General features: G+C 43.9%; 5 protein-coding genes across 5 annotated transcripts; 2 read left to right on the forward strand and 3 right to left on the reverse strand.

Moving 5' to 3' along the window:
• Positions 1 to 1,504: 1,504 nt before the first annotated feature.
• On the forward strand, positions 1,505 to 2,552 carry V865_005614 (uncharacterized protein; the record flags this gene model as incomplete). Its single annotated transcript, XM_066229383.1, has 5 exons — positions 1,505 to 1,567; positions 1,622 to 1,645; positions 1,724 to 1,817; positions 1,896 to 1,929; positions 2,069 to 2,552. 5 exons carry the CDS (start codon positions 1,505 to 1,507, stop codon positions 2,550 to 2,552), a joined length of 699 nt encoding a protein of 232 aa, XP_066085480.1.
• A 619-nt stretch (positions 2,553 to 3,171) lies between these two features.
• V865_005615 (uncharacterized protein) lies at positions 3,172 to 4,565 on the reverse strand (the record flags this gene model as incomplete). The annotated part of the gene is made up of 5 exons (XM_066229384.1): positions 3,172 to 3,346; positions 3,476 to 3,622; positions 3,740 to 4,185; positions 4,324 to 4,446; positions 4,530 to 4,565. 5 exons carry the CDS (start codon positions 4,563 to 4,565, stop codon positions 3,172 to 3,174), a joined length of 927 nt encoding a protein of 308 aa, XP_066085481.1.
• A 410-nt stretch (positions 4,566 to 4,975) lies between these two features.
• On the reverse strand, positions 4,976 to 5,509 carry V865_005616 (uncharacterized protein; the record flags this gene model as incomplete). Its single annotated transcript, XM_066229385.1, has 2 exons — positions 4,976 to 5,118; positions 5,311 to 5,509. 2 exons carry the CDS (start codon positions 5,507 to 5,509, stop codon positions 4,976 to 4,978), a joined length of 342 nt encoding a protein of 113 aa, XP_066085482.1.
• A 575-nt stretch (positions 5,510 to 6,084) lies between these two features.
• On the reverse strand, positions 6,085 to 8,045 carry V865_005617 (uncharacterized protein; the record flags this gene model as incomplete). Its single annotated transcript, XM_066229386.1, has 6 exons — positions 6,085 to 6,398; positions 6,590 to 7,373; positions 7,438 to 7,549; positions 7,623 to 7,656; positions 7,730 to 7,876; positions 7,949 to 8,045. The coding sequence occupies 6 exons, from the start codon at positions 8,043 to 8,045 to the stop codon at positions 6,085 to 6,087; spliced, it is 1,488 nt and encodes a 495-aa protein (XP_066085483.1).
• Positions 8,046 to 9,930: 1,885 nt separating this feature from the next.
• On the forward strand, positions 9,931 to 15,163 carry V865_005618 (uncharacterized protein; the record flags this gene model as incomplete). The annotated part of the gene is made up of 16 exons (XM_066229387.1): positions 9,931 to 10,821; positions 10,883 to 11,159; positions 11,230 to 11,910; positions 11,987 to 12,036; positions 12,099 to 12,347; positions 12,419 to 12,553; positions 12,606 to 12,650; positions 12,711 to 12,726; positions 12,818 to 12,922; positions 12,981 to 13,162; positions 13,229 to 13,340; positions 13,401 to 13,489; positions 13,553 to 13,667; positions 13,734 to 13,839; positions 13,937 to 14,366; positions 14,444 to 15,163. The coding sequence occupies 16 exons, from the start codon at positions 9,931 to 9,933 to the stop codon at positions 15,161 to 15,163; spliced, it is 4,203 nt and encodes a 1,400-aa protein (XP_066085484.1).
• Between the last annotated feature and the right edge of the window lie 146 nt (positions 15,164 to 15,309).

A 15,309-nucleotide genomic window follows, 5' to 3' on the forward strand; every position in this document is an offset into this window, starting at 1 on the left:
ATCTGATAGACTTAGTCCAGTAGGAATGGTACTAAGTCAGTGTTTAGGCGGCAAGTGGATGGTCCGTTCGCCCTATTTAGATTTACAGAGGCTTTACGATGGTCTTTGAGAACTCGATATGGGGTCATGCTCTGGAGGGGTACAAACATCAGTGTGGAGTACGATAACTGGAGTGAACGGGCTCATTGGATATCTACCGCCCTCTGTTCTCGTCTAGAGATAACCAGGAAAGGCTTGAGCCGATAAGTTATCATCTTGCGACATGGTCAGTGAGTGTGTTGGGCTTCAGTCGAATGAGGTGTCCGAGCGTTTTGTCTCCCGGTCGTCAGTCAGCTCGTCCGTCTTGTCTTGCATTTTTGCAGTCCAACCTCGTGCGTCTCACCCTCTTGCTAGGGTTCATACGTCGCATGCGAGAGGAAGGTCGGATTGTAGCAAGATAAGGTGAGGGCGTGTGATACAAGTAAAGAGGTGAAGAAATAGTAAGCAAAATATCGTAGATTCAGGCACTATTGGGACTGATATCCATGGTCAGGTCGCACAGGCCAACTACAACAATCGTGGTAAAGTACAACTCATTTCTCATCCCATTCAATCTATCTATCACCATCGCCATAAGTCAATCCGACATCCTCAAGTTTATACGTACAAAACGAAAACACGAGAAGAGTATCTTCAAGTAGCGGGAGAGTACGAGTACAGGTTCTAGCTGGAATCCGGGATCAAACGATTGAACAGTTATAAAAATCACGTCACTATCTTCTTACTCTCGTAGAAATTCAATCTGTCAATCATTCACCGTTACCGATCGATCCCATAATCCCTAGCTATTACTGTGACTGTCAACGAAAGAGAACTACCGTGTGTTCGTAGGTTGATCCGTTAGACCTCCCGAAACATTAGCATCAACATAATCATCATTGGGGATTCCAATACATCGTATACCCTCCAGGGACGTGACTTTCAAGTTCGACTAGTAGCGTTACGAACATACAATCTTGTCGTTTTCAACAACACCACGACACGACGATCATCCACGGTTCAAGACCAACATTGCATATACGGCGACTCTCTTGCATTTCCCGCTCGATAAAATCTTCCTCGATTGTCTGAGTACTCCTACTGCGTGTACATTGTATCCCATCGCGAAAACAGCCAAGTATCATCAAAGAGCATATCATCGTCAAATCGATTGACAAGAATTTCGAATTGATCATCATCGAGAGATAATAACCTATCATATCGTTTATACATCAAAAGAACCGAACATTCATCTCCCCAATCCTGACTTATCATTCGATATCGATCCTACAACGAAAATACAATAACCGAAAAGGAGAACAGATCCAGGAGGATTAGCAATATCTGGTTATCATCACTAGCCATCGTGATCAGTAATTGTGTAGGACGTCATTAAAAATGGTAAGTTCAGTCTCACACCCTTAGACAAAAAAATAGAATATATGTTCTCCTTTCTGATCGTTTTATGTAGGGTCCCGCACCTCGTATGCTATTTAAGATAACCGTCCTAGGTGACGGTGGTGTAGGTAAAACAGCTTTGACGGTGCAGGTGAGTTTCAATTCCTCCTCAAATATGACGGAAGGAGCTGATTGGTATTGGTAGTTTACCATGTCTTCATTTGTTGAAGTGAGTTAGACCATATACCATATATCGTCAATTTACTAGCGCAGCCCAGTATAATGCTGATTAATGGATTAAAAATAGACATATGACCCAACGATAGAAGATTGTTATAGGAAACAATGGGTCGTAGATGATCAGCCTTGTTTATTAGAAGTTTTAGATACAGCTGGACAAGGTGAGCGATAGAGCTCGCAGCAATATTGGTGATATGGCCTTACCAAGCTGATTCAATATTGTGATTGATGTGTAATAGAGGAATATACTGCATTGAGGGATCAATGGATTCGGTGAGTCCATCTCTCAATCCTCAATTTTCTTTTCGTTCTTACTTTTCTGTGTATACCAAATCAATTATGACACTCTCATTCCATCGTCATGCCTTTAACCGCAACAGAACTTTACTGACATTTCCTCTTTTACAATTAGTGACGGTGAAGGTTTCCTGATAGTATACTCCATAACCTCCCGAGCGACATTCGAGCGAATCGAACGTATAGTCGAAAGAGTCTTACGAGTCAAAGATGAGAATCACATTTCACCTTATTCACATCATTATCCCCAATCACATCCTTATGGTTCACACGCCGGCCAAGGTCAGTATCATTACCCTCAGTCGGGTGGTGGAGGTGGATCAAAGAGGATACCAATAGTGATTGTTGGAAATAAGAAAGATCAATATCATTCTAGAGAAGTATCGACAGATGAAGGTTCGAATCTTGCTCGATCTTTGGGATGCGATTTCTACGAAGCTTCAGCAAAGACTAATTCGAATGTCGAAAATGCCTTTAAGAGTTTGGTGAGACAGATTAAGATTAACAAGAGGGGAGGAACGGGACCAGGTGGGGGATTACAGGATAGTGGGGTGGGAGGTGGGGGAAGGAAAAAGAAACAGAAGTGTGTTATATTGTAGTCAACCCATCAAGGGCGTGTGACAAGGGAGCCTCTGAGATTAGTGGATGTCAGTTAGTCAGTTCAATAAATTCATGTTTTTCTCTTTATCTTTATCCTTATCGGTTTATCAGTTCATCTTTCATTCTCTCATTCTTTTGTATTTCATTTCATTTCATGTTCAATATACCTCTTCATGTCTTATTCTTGTGCGATACCATGTTCGTTTAACTTGTCTTTTGTTTGTTTACTCAAGATCAAAATGATTTTTTCATTCATTCAGTCATCATATTTTGGGCATATATATTCAGCGTGTACATGGATTTGACGACCATCTCAGATCTCTGATACGACACTTGTTCATCTGGAAGAAACCCCATAGCGAAAGCCATGAACTGGACTTGTGTTTGATTCACAAATTACATATAATCGATAGATCACCTACGAAATAATTAAATCTTACTGTACTAAATAAATTTATATATACCTTGGGAACCACAAGTTGGAAATGAGGAAAACCCCATCTGTCTTCTCGCATCAACTGGATTAGATTGACCAAAATCAACTGACTCATCTAAATAGAACCCCCGCAAGGCTGAAAAGCAAAAGAATGAAAGAAAAGATCTCTAAGATTTTACACCCTAATCCTTCCTCCTACCATCTGCACTTTTCTCTCTACCTGTTGCCCTACTAATACTTCTCAGTACGTTACCCAAGACACCATGCTTATTTCCATCGGCACTTCTGCCTCTTCCTCTATCACCGTCCGGTGCGGGTGAATGTTCCTTGTGAGGTGGGATCATATTGCCTGCGCCGCTATCAACGTGCAAAAATGCAAGATGGAGATTAGCGAGTGATTTAAACAGGTAAATGAGGATAAATAGGGCGAAGATTGTAGAAAGACAGATAAAGCCGCCTTTTACAAAAACAAAAACAAAGACTCACCCCCTACCGGTATTGACATAGTGCTTTCCATCTTGAGCATGTAGTCTCGCGTGAGCCTCTCTTTCTTCCAAAGACAGATTCGCCAGATCAGGGTGATTGGCATCGTGAGCATGGAGGTTTCCTGCTCCACCTTTACCGCTGGTGTATCTGCGGGACACCAAACAAACATATAATTAGTCTTAATTCGAAGACCTCAAGAGAACAAGTCGGGAGTACAATCTGACTGCCGGCCTAGACTGGAGTTTGAACAGATTCTGAACTCACGGTTGATTAGCTTCCTCAGCTTGATGTCTAGCAATAACATCCTGTTCATACTTCTTTCTAGCTTCTTCTTTCTCCAAATCCAACGAATTGGCATCTCCTCTATCTCTTTCTTCTTGGATATTTCCAAATCCTCCTCTACCAGTACCATGCACTGCAGTCTTGTGGCTGACGGTAGGTGCCAAACTCGTAGAATCATCTTTACCAGCTACGCTAGCACTTCCACCTCGAATGGCCGATCTAGATCTAGATTTTGATCTTTCGATGTTACCAGCTCCACCTCTACCAGTTGAGAAACCACCTTCGAAGGCCTGTCTACCTCTTCTCTCGGCTACGAGTTTCTCCTGTAATAATGCTTCTTCGACATCTTTCTTCTCTTGTTCTCTCGTTCGAGAGCGAGATGTTGATCGGTGGATGTTACCTGCTCCACCTCGTCCGGAGTGGGTGATCTACAGCGAAAAGGGGATATTAGCTATTCCGTTCGACAGTCATGGATAATGTCATTTCGAAGTAGACCTTAGACGCATGACGAAGTCAAGGGAAGTGGTGTATCGCTATGAGGTCAGGTGAACATGAAGACAACTGACTTTCTCATCAATCGGATGAGGCGATAATTCCCTTCCCCTCTCTGCACCAGGTTGAGCATCCAGATCTTGACCTCGAGTAGGTGATTTCATAAGATTGCCCGCTCCTCCTCTTCCGGTCGAGTACTGCGTCGTATCATGAGTAATATCAGCTTCCAGACGACACAAAGTCATGAGGTGTGGAGGTGTGATGGATCGGATCGACTCACAATTGCCCTTCCGGGTCTCTCGTCAGCCATTGACATGGTTGCTGCTGTGTGAATTGATGATATGTATTAGCTATCAGTCTTGACTGATGAACTCAGATATCGATGACAGCCAATGTATGGTTGATTAGAGTGGCAATCAAATGATCAAATGATGAAATAGAGAAAGGACCGGTTAAAGTGGAAGTGGAAACGAGGATGAAAGATGAGAATGGGAATAGATTGGATGGGAACGACAATGACGTTATACGTAAACACTCAGGAGATTCATGTTCATGGAAACCATCCAATAGTAAGTCCCTATCTGATCCGTCGTATGCAGCCCATAGAAATTGCCAAGAGCATCCACAACCACATACATCCACCTAAGCATATTCATATCGTCGTACTTTGCCTTGCCTCATACCCAAATCCGCAAAGAGAAAGAGACGAGAATCTCATAATTCTTATCATCCAAACCCTTTGCCACATGGCATGGATGAATCTCCAACTCGTCTTTTGGTTGGTCCCTTGATCTTCCCACTCTTGTTAGAGAGATAAGGATTCGAGTCTCTCAACAAACGAGACGATAAATGTGATCTCTCCTTAGATCCTAAGATCGTTAGATCGTTAGATCTCCCAATCGGGTCAACCCGTAGATCGTAAAATAAAATTAATGAAAATGCCTAATCCCATACGCCATGGCTTCAAACTCTCCAACCAATAATATCTCCACGATAAGGACAGAGCGAGTTATAGCTACCACATGCAATGCAATCCTCAAGGGACAACAAAGAGGACTAACCTGTACCAAAACTTTGTCTCCTCCCTACTCCCCCTCCTGCCAAACCAGCATGTGCATCCCTATTCGGACTTAATGCCCTACTCATCTTTTCTTTAAATGTGGAAAATGTCGATGAGCCCACGGTAGGTGATTCGCTAGGCCTTCTTTCTAACACCGTGTTTGGTGGAGGTGCCGGTGTGTTTGTGGTTGCTGTTGTCATAATTGCCAAGTTACTTGTAGTATATATATGGTTGATCAGTGTCTATGGTTGTTCCATTCCTATGAATCTTGAACACATACATGCATCTACATCTACACCAGCTTCAACTGTTTTTGCCAAGCAAAGATTTTTTTCGCTTAATTCAGTCATCTGACCCTTACCTCTCCCATGGGGCAACAACCATACAACCGGGTCACCCATCCGATGTGGCACTTTAGTGAGATTGTGAATGTACAAGTCCAATTCACACTTTTGCGGTGTGAGGAGTAAGAACCGTCATACGATACTATATGCATTCCCATATACGTTCGTTTTCAACTATATACTATCGCCTTGAGATATAAAGGGGACTGAAAAAGAAGACCAAAGTCAAATCTATAACATGAAATATACGAAGAGGGAAGAGAGATTATAAGATTAATTAATTGTGTTTTGAAGGTTATTTCAACCTAAGAAAGAACCTTTACAAAAAGGATTTCTTGCAACTTTTTCCACTCCTATGTTCTGTAACTTGCAAATACAGACGTCTTTGACCAGAAGCACAAGACTGACTTTAATGATAAGTCTTCTTCCACTTATACGTCAACTCGTCCACCTCCAGCAGCAGCGTTTCCTACAGCACCGTGAGGCACTTTCTCATGGGATGAATTACCATCAGGTGAGTGAGGAGCTTCAGCGATGACATCGCCAGTGGTGAGTTGAGGTCGAGAGTCAATTCGGTGCAATCGGAGCTCCGGGTCGGTACCAACGTAATCGTAAGCGAATTCACCAAGGTAGGCATCATCGATACCGACGATCTCAGCTTCTTCGCTCGCTCGGAGTCGGAGTCCAGGGATGAAATGGAGGATCCAGCAGATGATAGTGGTCATGACAAGGGAGTAGGCGAAACCTGAAAGGGAAGGACGCACGACGCGCGAGTCAGCGAAAATGTTTGTGGCGCGCGACCTTATTTCACTAAAAAAACTCCGATTCATCGGACTATGCTCCAGCACACGCCTCATCCACTTCCAGACGTCTTTTCAACGTCTTTCACGACCTTTGCATGCATGTAACTTCGTCAAATTGCACAGAAAAACTCACCAGAAACCATGTCAGCAATCTGGTAACCGAGTTGAATGTAATTATGATCAAACCATCCACCAGGAATCTCTGTAATTCCATCGAATCCAGCGACAGAAGCTTGCGCGAAGAGACCGGTCATGACACATCCAACCATACCTCCGATACCGTGAGAAGCGAAGACATCGAGGGTCTCGTCAACGCCAACGAGGAACTTGAGTTTGGTGGCGAAGTTACAAGCTACACCAGCCACGAAACCGATAGCGACAGCTGCGGGGGAACCGACAAAACCGGCAGCAGGGGTGATACCGACCAAACCTGAGATAGCACCTGAGCAGAAACCGACAGCTGAGAATTTCCTTTCGAGTCTCCAATCGAGTAACATCCAGGTGATACCACCGACTGAAGCAGCGAGGTTGGTGACGATACAAGCTTGGACGGCTCTGAGGTTAGCAGAGAGAGCTGAACCACCATTGAAGCCGAACCAACCGAACCAGAGGAATACCGTACCGAGAATGACGAAAGCGGTGTTATGGGGTTTGTAGGCTAATCGTTCGGTACCGTATCCTCTTCGTTTACCGAGGTAAATAGCGATGGCCAAAGAAGCTGTACCGGATGAGATGTGTACGGGGGTACCACCGGCGAAATCCAATCCACCCATGATGAAGGACCAACCGTTAGGGTTCCAAGTCCAGTTGGCAATAGGACAGTAGACAAGAGTCAACCAGCAGAAAAGGAAGACCATAACGGGACCGATCTTGGATCGTTCGGCGAAACCACCAATAGCGAGAACACCAGTGATGAGCTGTATGTAAAATATGAGTTATAAGCTAGCTTCCTGAAACGGCATAGTCTATATGACCACTTACACAGAACATGCATTGGTATACACAAAAGAGAATTGCGGGGATTCTGCTTGATCCAGCAGAGGGATCGGCGAGTACACCTTTAAGACAGAAGTATCGCAAGTCACCGATGAATCTACAATGTGAAAATACAGTTAGTACGTGATTGAATTACTATGAGACGATCTCAGATGTACGAAGTGACTTACTTGGAACCAGTATCAGAGAATGCCAAAGAATAACCTATATGCGTGAGAAAATGTGTAATCAGCTTGATTTGTTTTAGGTAATGATGATGAGATTGCCAAGGACTCACCCCAGAAGAACCATTGGAAAGAACCGACAGCTATACCGGCGACCGATAGGAATATCATGGATAAAGCATTCTTTCTCCTTAATAAACCAGAGTAGAACAATCCTACACCTGGTATCATCAACCAGACCAATGCGGTGGATGCGAGAACTATTGAAATAGGAGGTAGAAATGATTAGACCCTTATCTCGCTTATCTGGGTGATGTGGAAATGTAACTGACCCCATGCCATATCACCAAGGTTGTAAACGTATGGTGTACCATCATCAGCGTAGTAAAGGACATCCTGAGATGTCTCCACGTAGGTCGCGTTGACCATTGTTGCAAAGTCGATGTGGGAAAGTGTTGAATGTGTATGAGAAAAGTGCTTATCAAGGACCCTAGCGCTCACGAGATCTTCTTGTTGATGTTGTTGTTCTTAGATCGTTGACAACCAACGTTTGTTCAGAAGCTTTTAGTCGAAATAATAGAATGGAAGATGTAAATCGAAAGAAAGAGAAGTGAAAAGAAAAGAAGAGTTGAGAGACAGATCGATGGTTGTGTTGAAATAGATAAGAAAGGAGGGAGGACGACTTGCAACCTCGTGCAAGTCTAGGTCTAACTAAGTATGTAAACGGGATTAGGAACGGGGTAAATCGGACTGGTATAACTATTCTAGCTGTGAGACGTGCGTGCAATGGCCAAGCAGAACTCTCCCTGGGACCAGAGAAAGGGCGAAAAGGAAATGCATGAAACCCAGGAAAATTCAAAAGATCCATTTGATTGGTTGTTTACCAAAAAATAAGAATCCTTATCTATCCTATTTTCTGACTTTCGGGTAAAGCCATGACACCACCACCTGCAAACCAAAAAAAAAAAAAAACGCCACCATCCGCAATCTGGGTAATCCTCGTACACCTCTCCTATTCTGAGAGCTCTCGTCTGAGTAATTTACGGAAAAAAGCAGGTTTCTCATTCGTTGTTGCATGCTTTCTCCTTTGGAGTATGCCGTTGATCATGACTCGAGTATCTCGTTGAGTACTTCAAGTACGTAACATCCCGCCAAGCACCTGCTTATCAGAGTGTTTTCATTGGTTCAGAGTTTGGATCCTTATCTTTCGTTTATAAGGTCACAACCAAGTTACCCTTGCGGCTTTCACCGGTTCACCGATCCGTTGGTCTTCTCAAAAAGGTAATTATATTCCATCTTCACAAAAACGTGAATGACGCGTGGCACGGTGATTTCGGGCTTTTGACCCTCGCCTCGGGACGTGTTGCGAAGGAGATAGAATAGAACTGCTGATGATGGCGAGCTATCTCTTGATCGCATGACACTCCGAACGTCAATGACACGATATCATCCAACATCTCAACGTGTGATCTTTCTCGACTCATCATCTTTCTCGGTCATTTTAATCTCGCTCAGATCCTCACGAGGCCCCTTCACCCTACACCAATCGTACTAATTTAGCGGAGGGATGAAACGACGCAATACCTGTGTGGGTGGCTGTCAGGATTTGACTGTTCTCCTGAACGCTTCACGACAACCTCCCCACTTTTGCGTATGACATTTCGTCCATCACCGGTATCGATGTTTGCGAATGCTCGAATCTTGACTGCCTACCAACACTCAATCAAACTCTTTTACAGAATGACCACGATGGGAAGGGGACCTCTGATCAATGGACATCATGAGCGACATATTTCTGATCTCTTTTTCTTCAACGAAGACTAACTTGACGGTTCGTGCACGATGATGTCCGCATGTGATCACGTCCTCCCTATTCTTGGAGTACAGTCCTCAAAGTTATTCAAAGTATAGTGTTCAAGGGTACACAGGTCAACGATCCAAGCGAAGATCAAGGGGACCCAGCGTTTGTGATTGATGAATGTTCATTCCTACGTCAGGTGGATCTTGATTTGATTTGTGAGAGTATGCATCGGAAGGAGGAGGGTGTAAGATGTAGAAAAGAAAGTGTACCGAACAAGTTGAAAATTTTTTTCACTGACCTCATCACAGCATATAATTCTTCTTTGTCATCTTTTTTACCGCCTCCCATCCTATTCGTTTTGTCTCCCATCATCTTCACCCGTCTGGTGATCCATCATAGCTAAGCCACCCGCTCCGTTACTAAGGTAGTTCATCGTCCCTGACGACCAGAACATCGACTCTACCTCTCTTTTCCCAATTATCAGTCACCACCCCAGAAAATCGGTTGATCATCATGGTCGCCCTCAATCTAACTTCCCTTGGACGTACGTCCGGTAAAAAAATTATCTCTTCTGAAAATGCCTCTGCTCCTGGTCTATCTCATAATCATAAACCAACACATTTCCCTCAAACACCATATCTCCAATCCAAGCTTGACGATAACTCATCAGTTAAGAGAGATCCATTCGCACGAAACGACGGTTTACAACATTCATCAATTTATAATACTTTCACTAATTCTTCTTCACCTAATAACAATCATACCGTCAACAACCAAGCTACCACCTATTCTGGAAGTGGTCATAGACATAAGAGGAACGAATCGGAATTCGCATTAGATCGACAAGTAGTAGATATCGTAGCGGATTACGTTAAACCCGAATCTGATAAAGAACTCTCTTCTTCTCATAACACAACTAGAAAACCTCACAGTAGTGTGAGTAGGGAACATAAGAATTCCGATTTCTTATCTGCGAATGCTCCATTATCGCCCGTTCCGTCCGAAAGGCCCACGCCAAGTAGAGCATCGTCTTTCAACGATCAATCTTCTGCTCCTCCTTCTCCTCTGATTGCTCCGTCGATTTTATCGCAAGAATCCACTTCTACAAACTTTCATCAATCGAAAACTACCAATATGAGAGGAAGCAATATCCATAGAGGAGGAAGTAAAACGTCGACCAAGACTGCTGTACACCATGGACCCGGCATGCTAGAGAAGATGGAAGAGCTAGATGAGCTGAAAGGATTGAGAAACGATTCAATGCCTCATATCTTGTCGAGCTTCGACAGGACGTTCAACCAATCTGTCACGAGTGTCGGATCGAGGACTAAAGCAGATAAGATGCTAGGCATAGACTCGAATGCTAAGTTGGCTTCTTTATATCTGGTCTCGGGATTAGGAAAAGTGAGTGACAACCTTTTTCCTCTTAGCTTGATCCGACATGTCTGATATTCGACCTCTTTAGTCCACCGCTCAATGGTCTTTTGCCGATTCCGATTCTTCACGCGGTGTACAACCACTCGAAGACTCTATGGGCCTCTTCTGGCGTCCTGAGATGTTAGGTAGTTCCTTCAGCGGAGAGAAGACCGAAGAATCCTCTCGAGGAAGGAAAGATTCCAAATCAAGTACTTTCACCAATGGCTTATCCAAAGAGATCCGAGGGAAGTATGTTCCTGATGCTGGACCTGATGGTGCTCAAAGACTCGTATCGAAGAGTATCAAATTCGCTCATCCCCGAGATGGTAAGTTGTTGTCCTCCCCAATTTGGTAGGGAAAAGTATCCAGCTCATAATCCGGTACTGCATTCTGTAGTCGAAGTTGTCAATTCGACCTTATCCCCTCCGACTACGTGTCATGCATTCACATTCACGATCCCTCGACACGATACTCTCGCTGCTATCGCTCGGACCCGTTTGGACAGTGCGGTCTCAGGCGCTCCGAACACACTCTCGATGTTATCTGCAATTGACGAGCAAGGCAATTTGGATCCCTCGTTGCATCCACAAGCAAGGGGTAATCCGAACGTACGAAATTCCAATTCCGCATCAGCTACTGAACTCACTTTTCACGGAGTGACATTGACTGTATGGACTCATGCCGATCGAGATAGAGCGGTCCAATTGAAAACTATCAAGATGCGTGCTGATCGCGCCAAGTTAGGTCAAGGTTCACTCAACTCTATTAACCCGTTGGCTCAACAACAGCGAAAGGGCTCGACCGCTCCTGGTGAAGGTAAGAAGGGAGGAACCAAACGGGGTTCACTACAATATATGATGGGCAGAAATCAATCTGAAGGAGATATCACCGGTACGAGCGAGACTGAAACGGGCATGAGTGATTCGGATCTTGAAGGACCATTAGGTCGAAGAGCAATGATTAGGAATACGATGAATAGCGATAGGTTGTCGACTGTTGATAGTGTACCTGAAGATGTGGCTGCTGCGTACGATGAGGCGAGCGATATATTCTGGATGCCTTATGCGATTACTCTTGGTCAGTGGAGGATATTTCTCATTCCAACCTTGCACAATATCTAAATGGCTGATACGGATATATGATAATGCTCTAGTCTCTCGGTTCCCAATCTATGATTTTTTACAAGACTATCTCCGATTAAGTGTGAGTCCAAGATGTTATTAATTGTTCGGTGAAGCTGATGGTTTTGGTATCTATACTTATAGTGGGCAAGATTTTCCAAAAATGCTAAAATCCATATGACGCAGATCAACAGATTGTTAAACTATGATCCTCCAAGACCAGGAGAGGCATTCAAACTGCCTGTAGGAGAGAAGTCAGAAGATGAAGTGGTAGTCGAAGGGCATATGCCAGGAGGTCTGATGGACTTCGATAAAGGTCTGATGAAAGTGGATTTCCAACTTTGGCCTTTGTTCCAAGCTGTCGAATTGGATCATATCATCACTGCTGCCGAGGTGGGATTATTCCTCTTTCTACTGTTATGAATTGATCCTGACGTGGATAGTACTGTATCGATCTTTCTTAGGTCGCTTTGTCAAACTCTGGAAGAATCATCTTTTGCTCGAAACATCCCGCGATGCTCAATGTAGCTGTCAGTACGCTCAAGTATATTGTCGAATTGAGGGGATGGGATGGTATCACCATGCCAATGATACATGCTGTAAGTATTTGAAGCCTGTCTGTCAGAGTCACTGTGCTGACGTGGGATATAGCGTGATACTACATTCGTCATTGAAGATCCTGGACCTTATATTATCGTAAGTTATCTCGATTTTGCTATACTCGATGCCAGGGCTTACATTGACTGGTCTGCGTAGGGTATGCCAACGGAATGTCGATACCTCCTGGTCCCACCTCCAGAAGCAGTCATCGTTGATGTCGATACTAAGTGAGTATCTGATGATGTTGAAAGAAGCTGACTAAGTTAGTTCCCTGTCTTGTAAATCACCTCCGGTGGGAGTCATCACCCCTCGACCCAAACGAGAAAAGATCAAACAAAAATTGTTGTCTGCTTTGGGTCATTCATACCGTAAGGCAAGACGGCAGATCCTTTCTGAATATGGTACTGACTTACGGCTGAACCATAGCCATGGACCGAAGCATCCCTATTGAATTCAAGGTCTCTTATCCTAAAGGCAATTTCCGCGATTTCAATCGATTCACATACAAGGGCGAGAGACCTCATTATCTCGGAGATAGGTTGAAAGCGCCCAGCTGGTGGAGACATGAAGCTATCATTTCTGTTTTCGATAAGATCCTGGCTGATAAGGTAAGCTAAAGATTTAGCCATCCGACTACGGTTCAATCAAAGTTAACATATTGTTTGTTGTTGCAGCACAAAAAGCCCACGTTAATTCAAAGATTGATGAAATCTGGTATGGCCAGACCACAAGCTCAGTTATCGGTCGGCGAACAGCTTGCTAAAGCCATGATGAGAAGAAGAGCCTGTGAGAGATGAATTCTTTCATTTTTCGCTACAGATATAGATACTGATGGCATCGAGACAGTACACTACGTCGAAACAAGGGACGATCTCGAGCTCAAGGTTGCCAAGATCAACAAGCGGTTACTCAAACTCATCCAAGAAGGTGATCATGTGAGCTCTTCCGCATCTTGGCAATCCATTGGGATGTTCAGCTTATGTTCATGGTGTCGGCAGTGGAAGAAACAATTTGAGATGTTTGAGAAGTACGCAGATCGACTCACTATCGAAGCTAATGAGCTGAAAACCAAGATCGAAAGGGAAAGGAGAGAAGCCAAGAGGTTATCCAACTGTAAGCTGTCATTTCTGAGCGGAGATAGAGAAATAGCTTTGCTGATATTTTTTGGTTGTCTGATAGTGGCAAATGAACAAACCAAGCAGAATGTTGAGTTGGAAGAGAAACTCAAAAACACTGAAGATGCTAGAGCGGAGGCCATGAGACAATTATCAGATATGCATCAATCGTAAGTCTAACATCCTCATCCACACTACCTCAATTTTATTCTGTATGTTTTTCAAACTTATGAACCTACCTTATCATTCTTTCTTTTCGCTATGTAGTATTCAAGAACTCGAGAGGGAAAGGGAAGAAATTATGAATTCCCTTGAAGCTCAGATCAACGGCGCCTTAGCTGGTTTACCCAGCTCTCTCACACCTTTGAATGGTGCAGGATCCGGTACTTCCTCTCGACCCGGTACGCCCAATACCAATGTCAACGAAGCGTCATCAATCCGATCATCTTCAAAAGGTTCCACAAGATCCAGAGCTGCCATTGCCAATTCGACAATTTCTATTCAATCAAAACCCATGAGTGTACTAGGTCAAGTGAAAGGTAGTGGGAATGATAGTAAATTGAATAAAAGGGCTTCGGTAGTAACGGGTGCGACGGTTGAGACTGAGACCGAACGTGGATTAGGGTTGGGTTTGCCAACTGGAAGTTTGAGTGGGAATGATCTGATCGCTCAGAGAGTAGCGAGTATACAAGCTAAGGTTGGTTTCACCTGCCATTCATGCACATGTTCGTTAATGAAATTTTTGGTGCTGACAAGTGGAGTTTGGAAAAATAGCTTGAACTCGCTTTAAACGTAGTTTCTTCCCAACGTTCATCAAGCGTCATGACTTCCTCGTCCGTTCCGACGGATAGCGAAGTAGAATCTGAATCGGGCAACGAAACGGATACAGAGGGTAATACAACTATTACCAGAACTAGGAAACATCGGTCTAAACAAACTGATGAGGAAGGGGACGATGCAGAGACAACGGATAAAGATAACAACAAAACCCCTACAGCATCTAAAAGACCCTCAAATGCTGATTTCCCCTTCACTGCCGCTACAACCAAAGATAGTGAGGTTGTTCCGCCCTTGCCGGCACCGTCAAACAGGAAATCAGGTGAGAGTGAAGAGTTCTTGTCTGCGGATGAATCTTTTCCAAACTCAGCCCCAATCAAGGATGTGAAACCCAGATCACCCGTTGTAGGTAAAACCAAAAATACCTCTTCGTCAGCTCTTGCACCTACAACGATAATCATGAAACCCAAATCCCGAACTCCCGCCAAAAACCCACCGAAGAAAAAAGTCAACGGGACCAGGAACATCACACCGCCTTCACCTGCTGCAGACGATAGTGATGCATCTGACATCACCGCTCATCCCCAAACTCAGAAGAAAGTGCTCAACGGCAAGAAAAGGTACAACTACGATGATGAGGGAGAAGGTTTTGATAAAAACGGGAAGAGGTTATCGGCTATGTCAAGTACGACTATCGCTTTTGGACAGGCTGTTTGATTGTTTGGTTTGGTTTGACCTTTCGAATTGACATACTTTTGTTTGATTCTGATTGATTGTGAATAAGGATGTCTGATGTTTGATTAGTTATTGTTAATGGTCATCTTAAATCCAAACCTATGTGTCATATATGTTAACCCCTATAC

This window comes from Kwoniella europaea, chromosome 1, assembly GCF_036810445.1.
Source record: "Kwoniella europaea PYCC6329 chromosome 1, complete sequence".
In the NCBI taxonomy this organism is placed as follows: domain Eukaryota; kingdom Fungi; phylum Basidiomycota; class Tremellomycetes; order Tremellales; family Cryptococcaceae; genus Kwoniella; species Kwoniella europaea.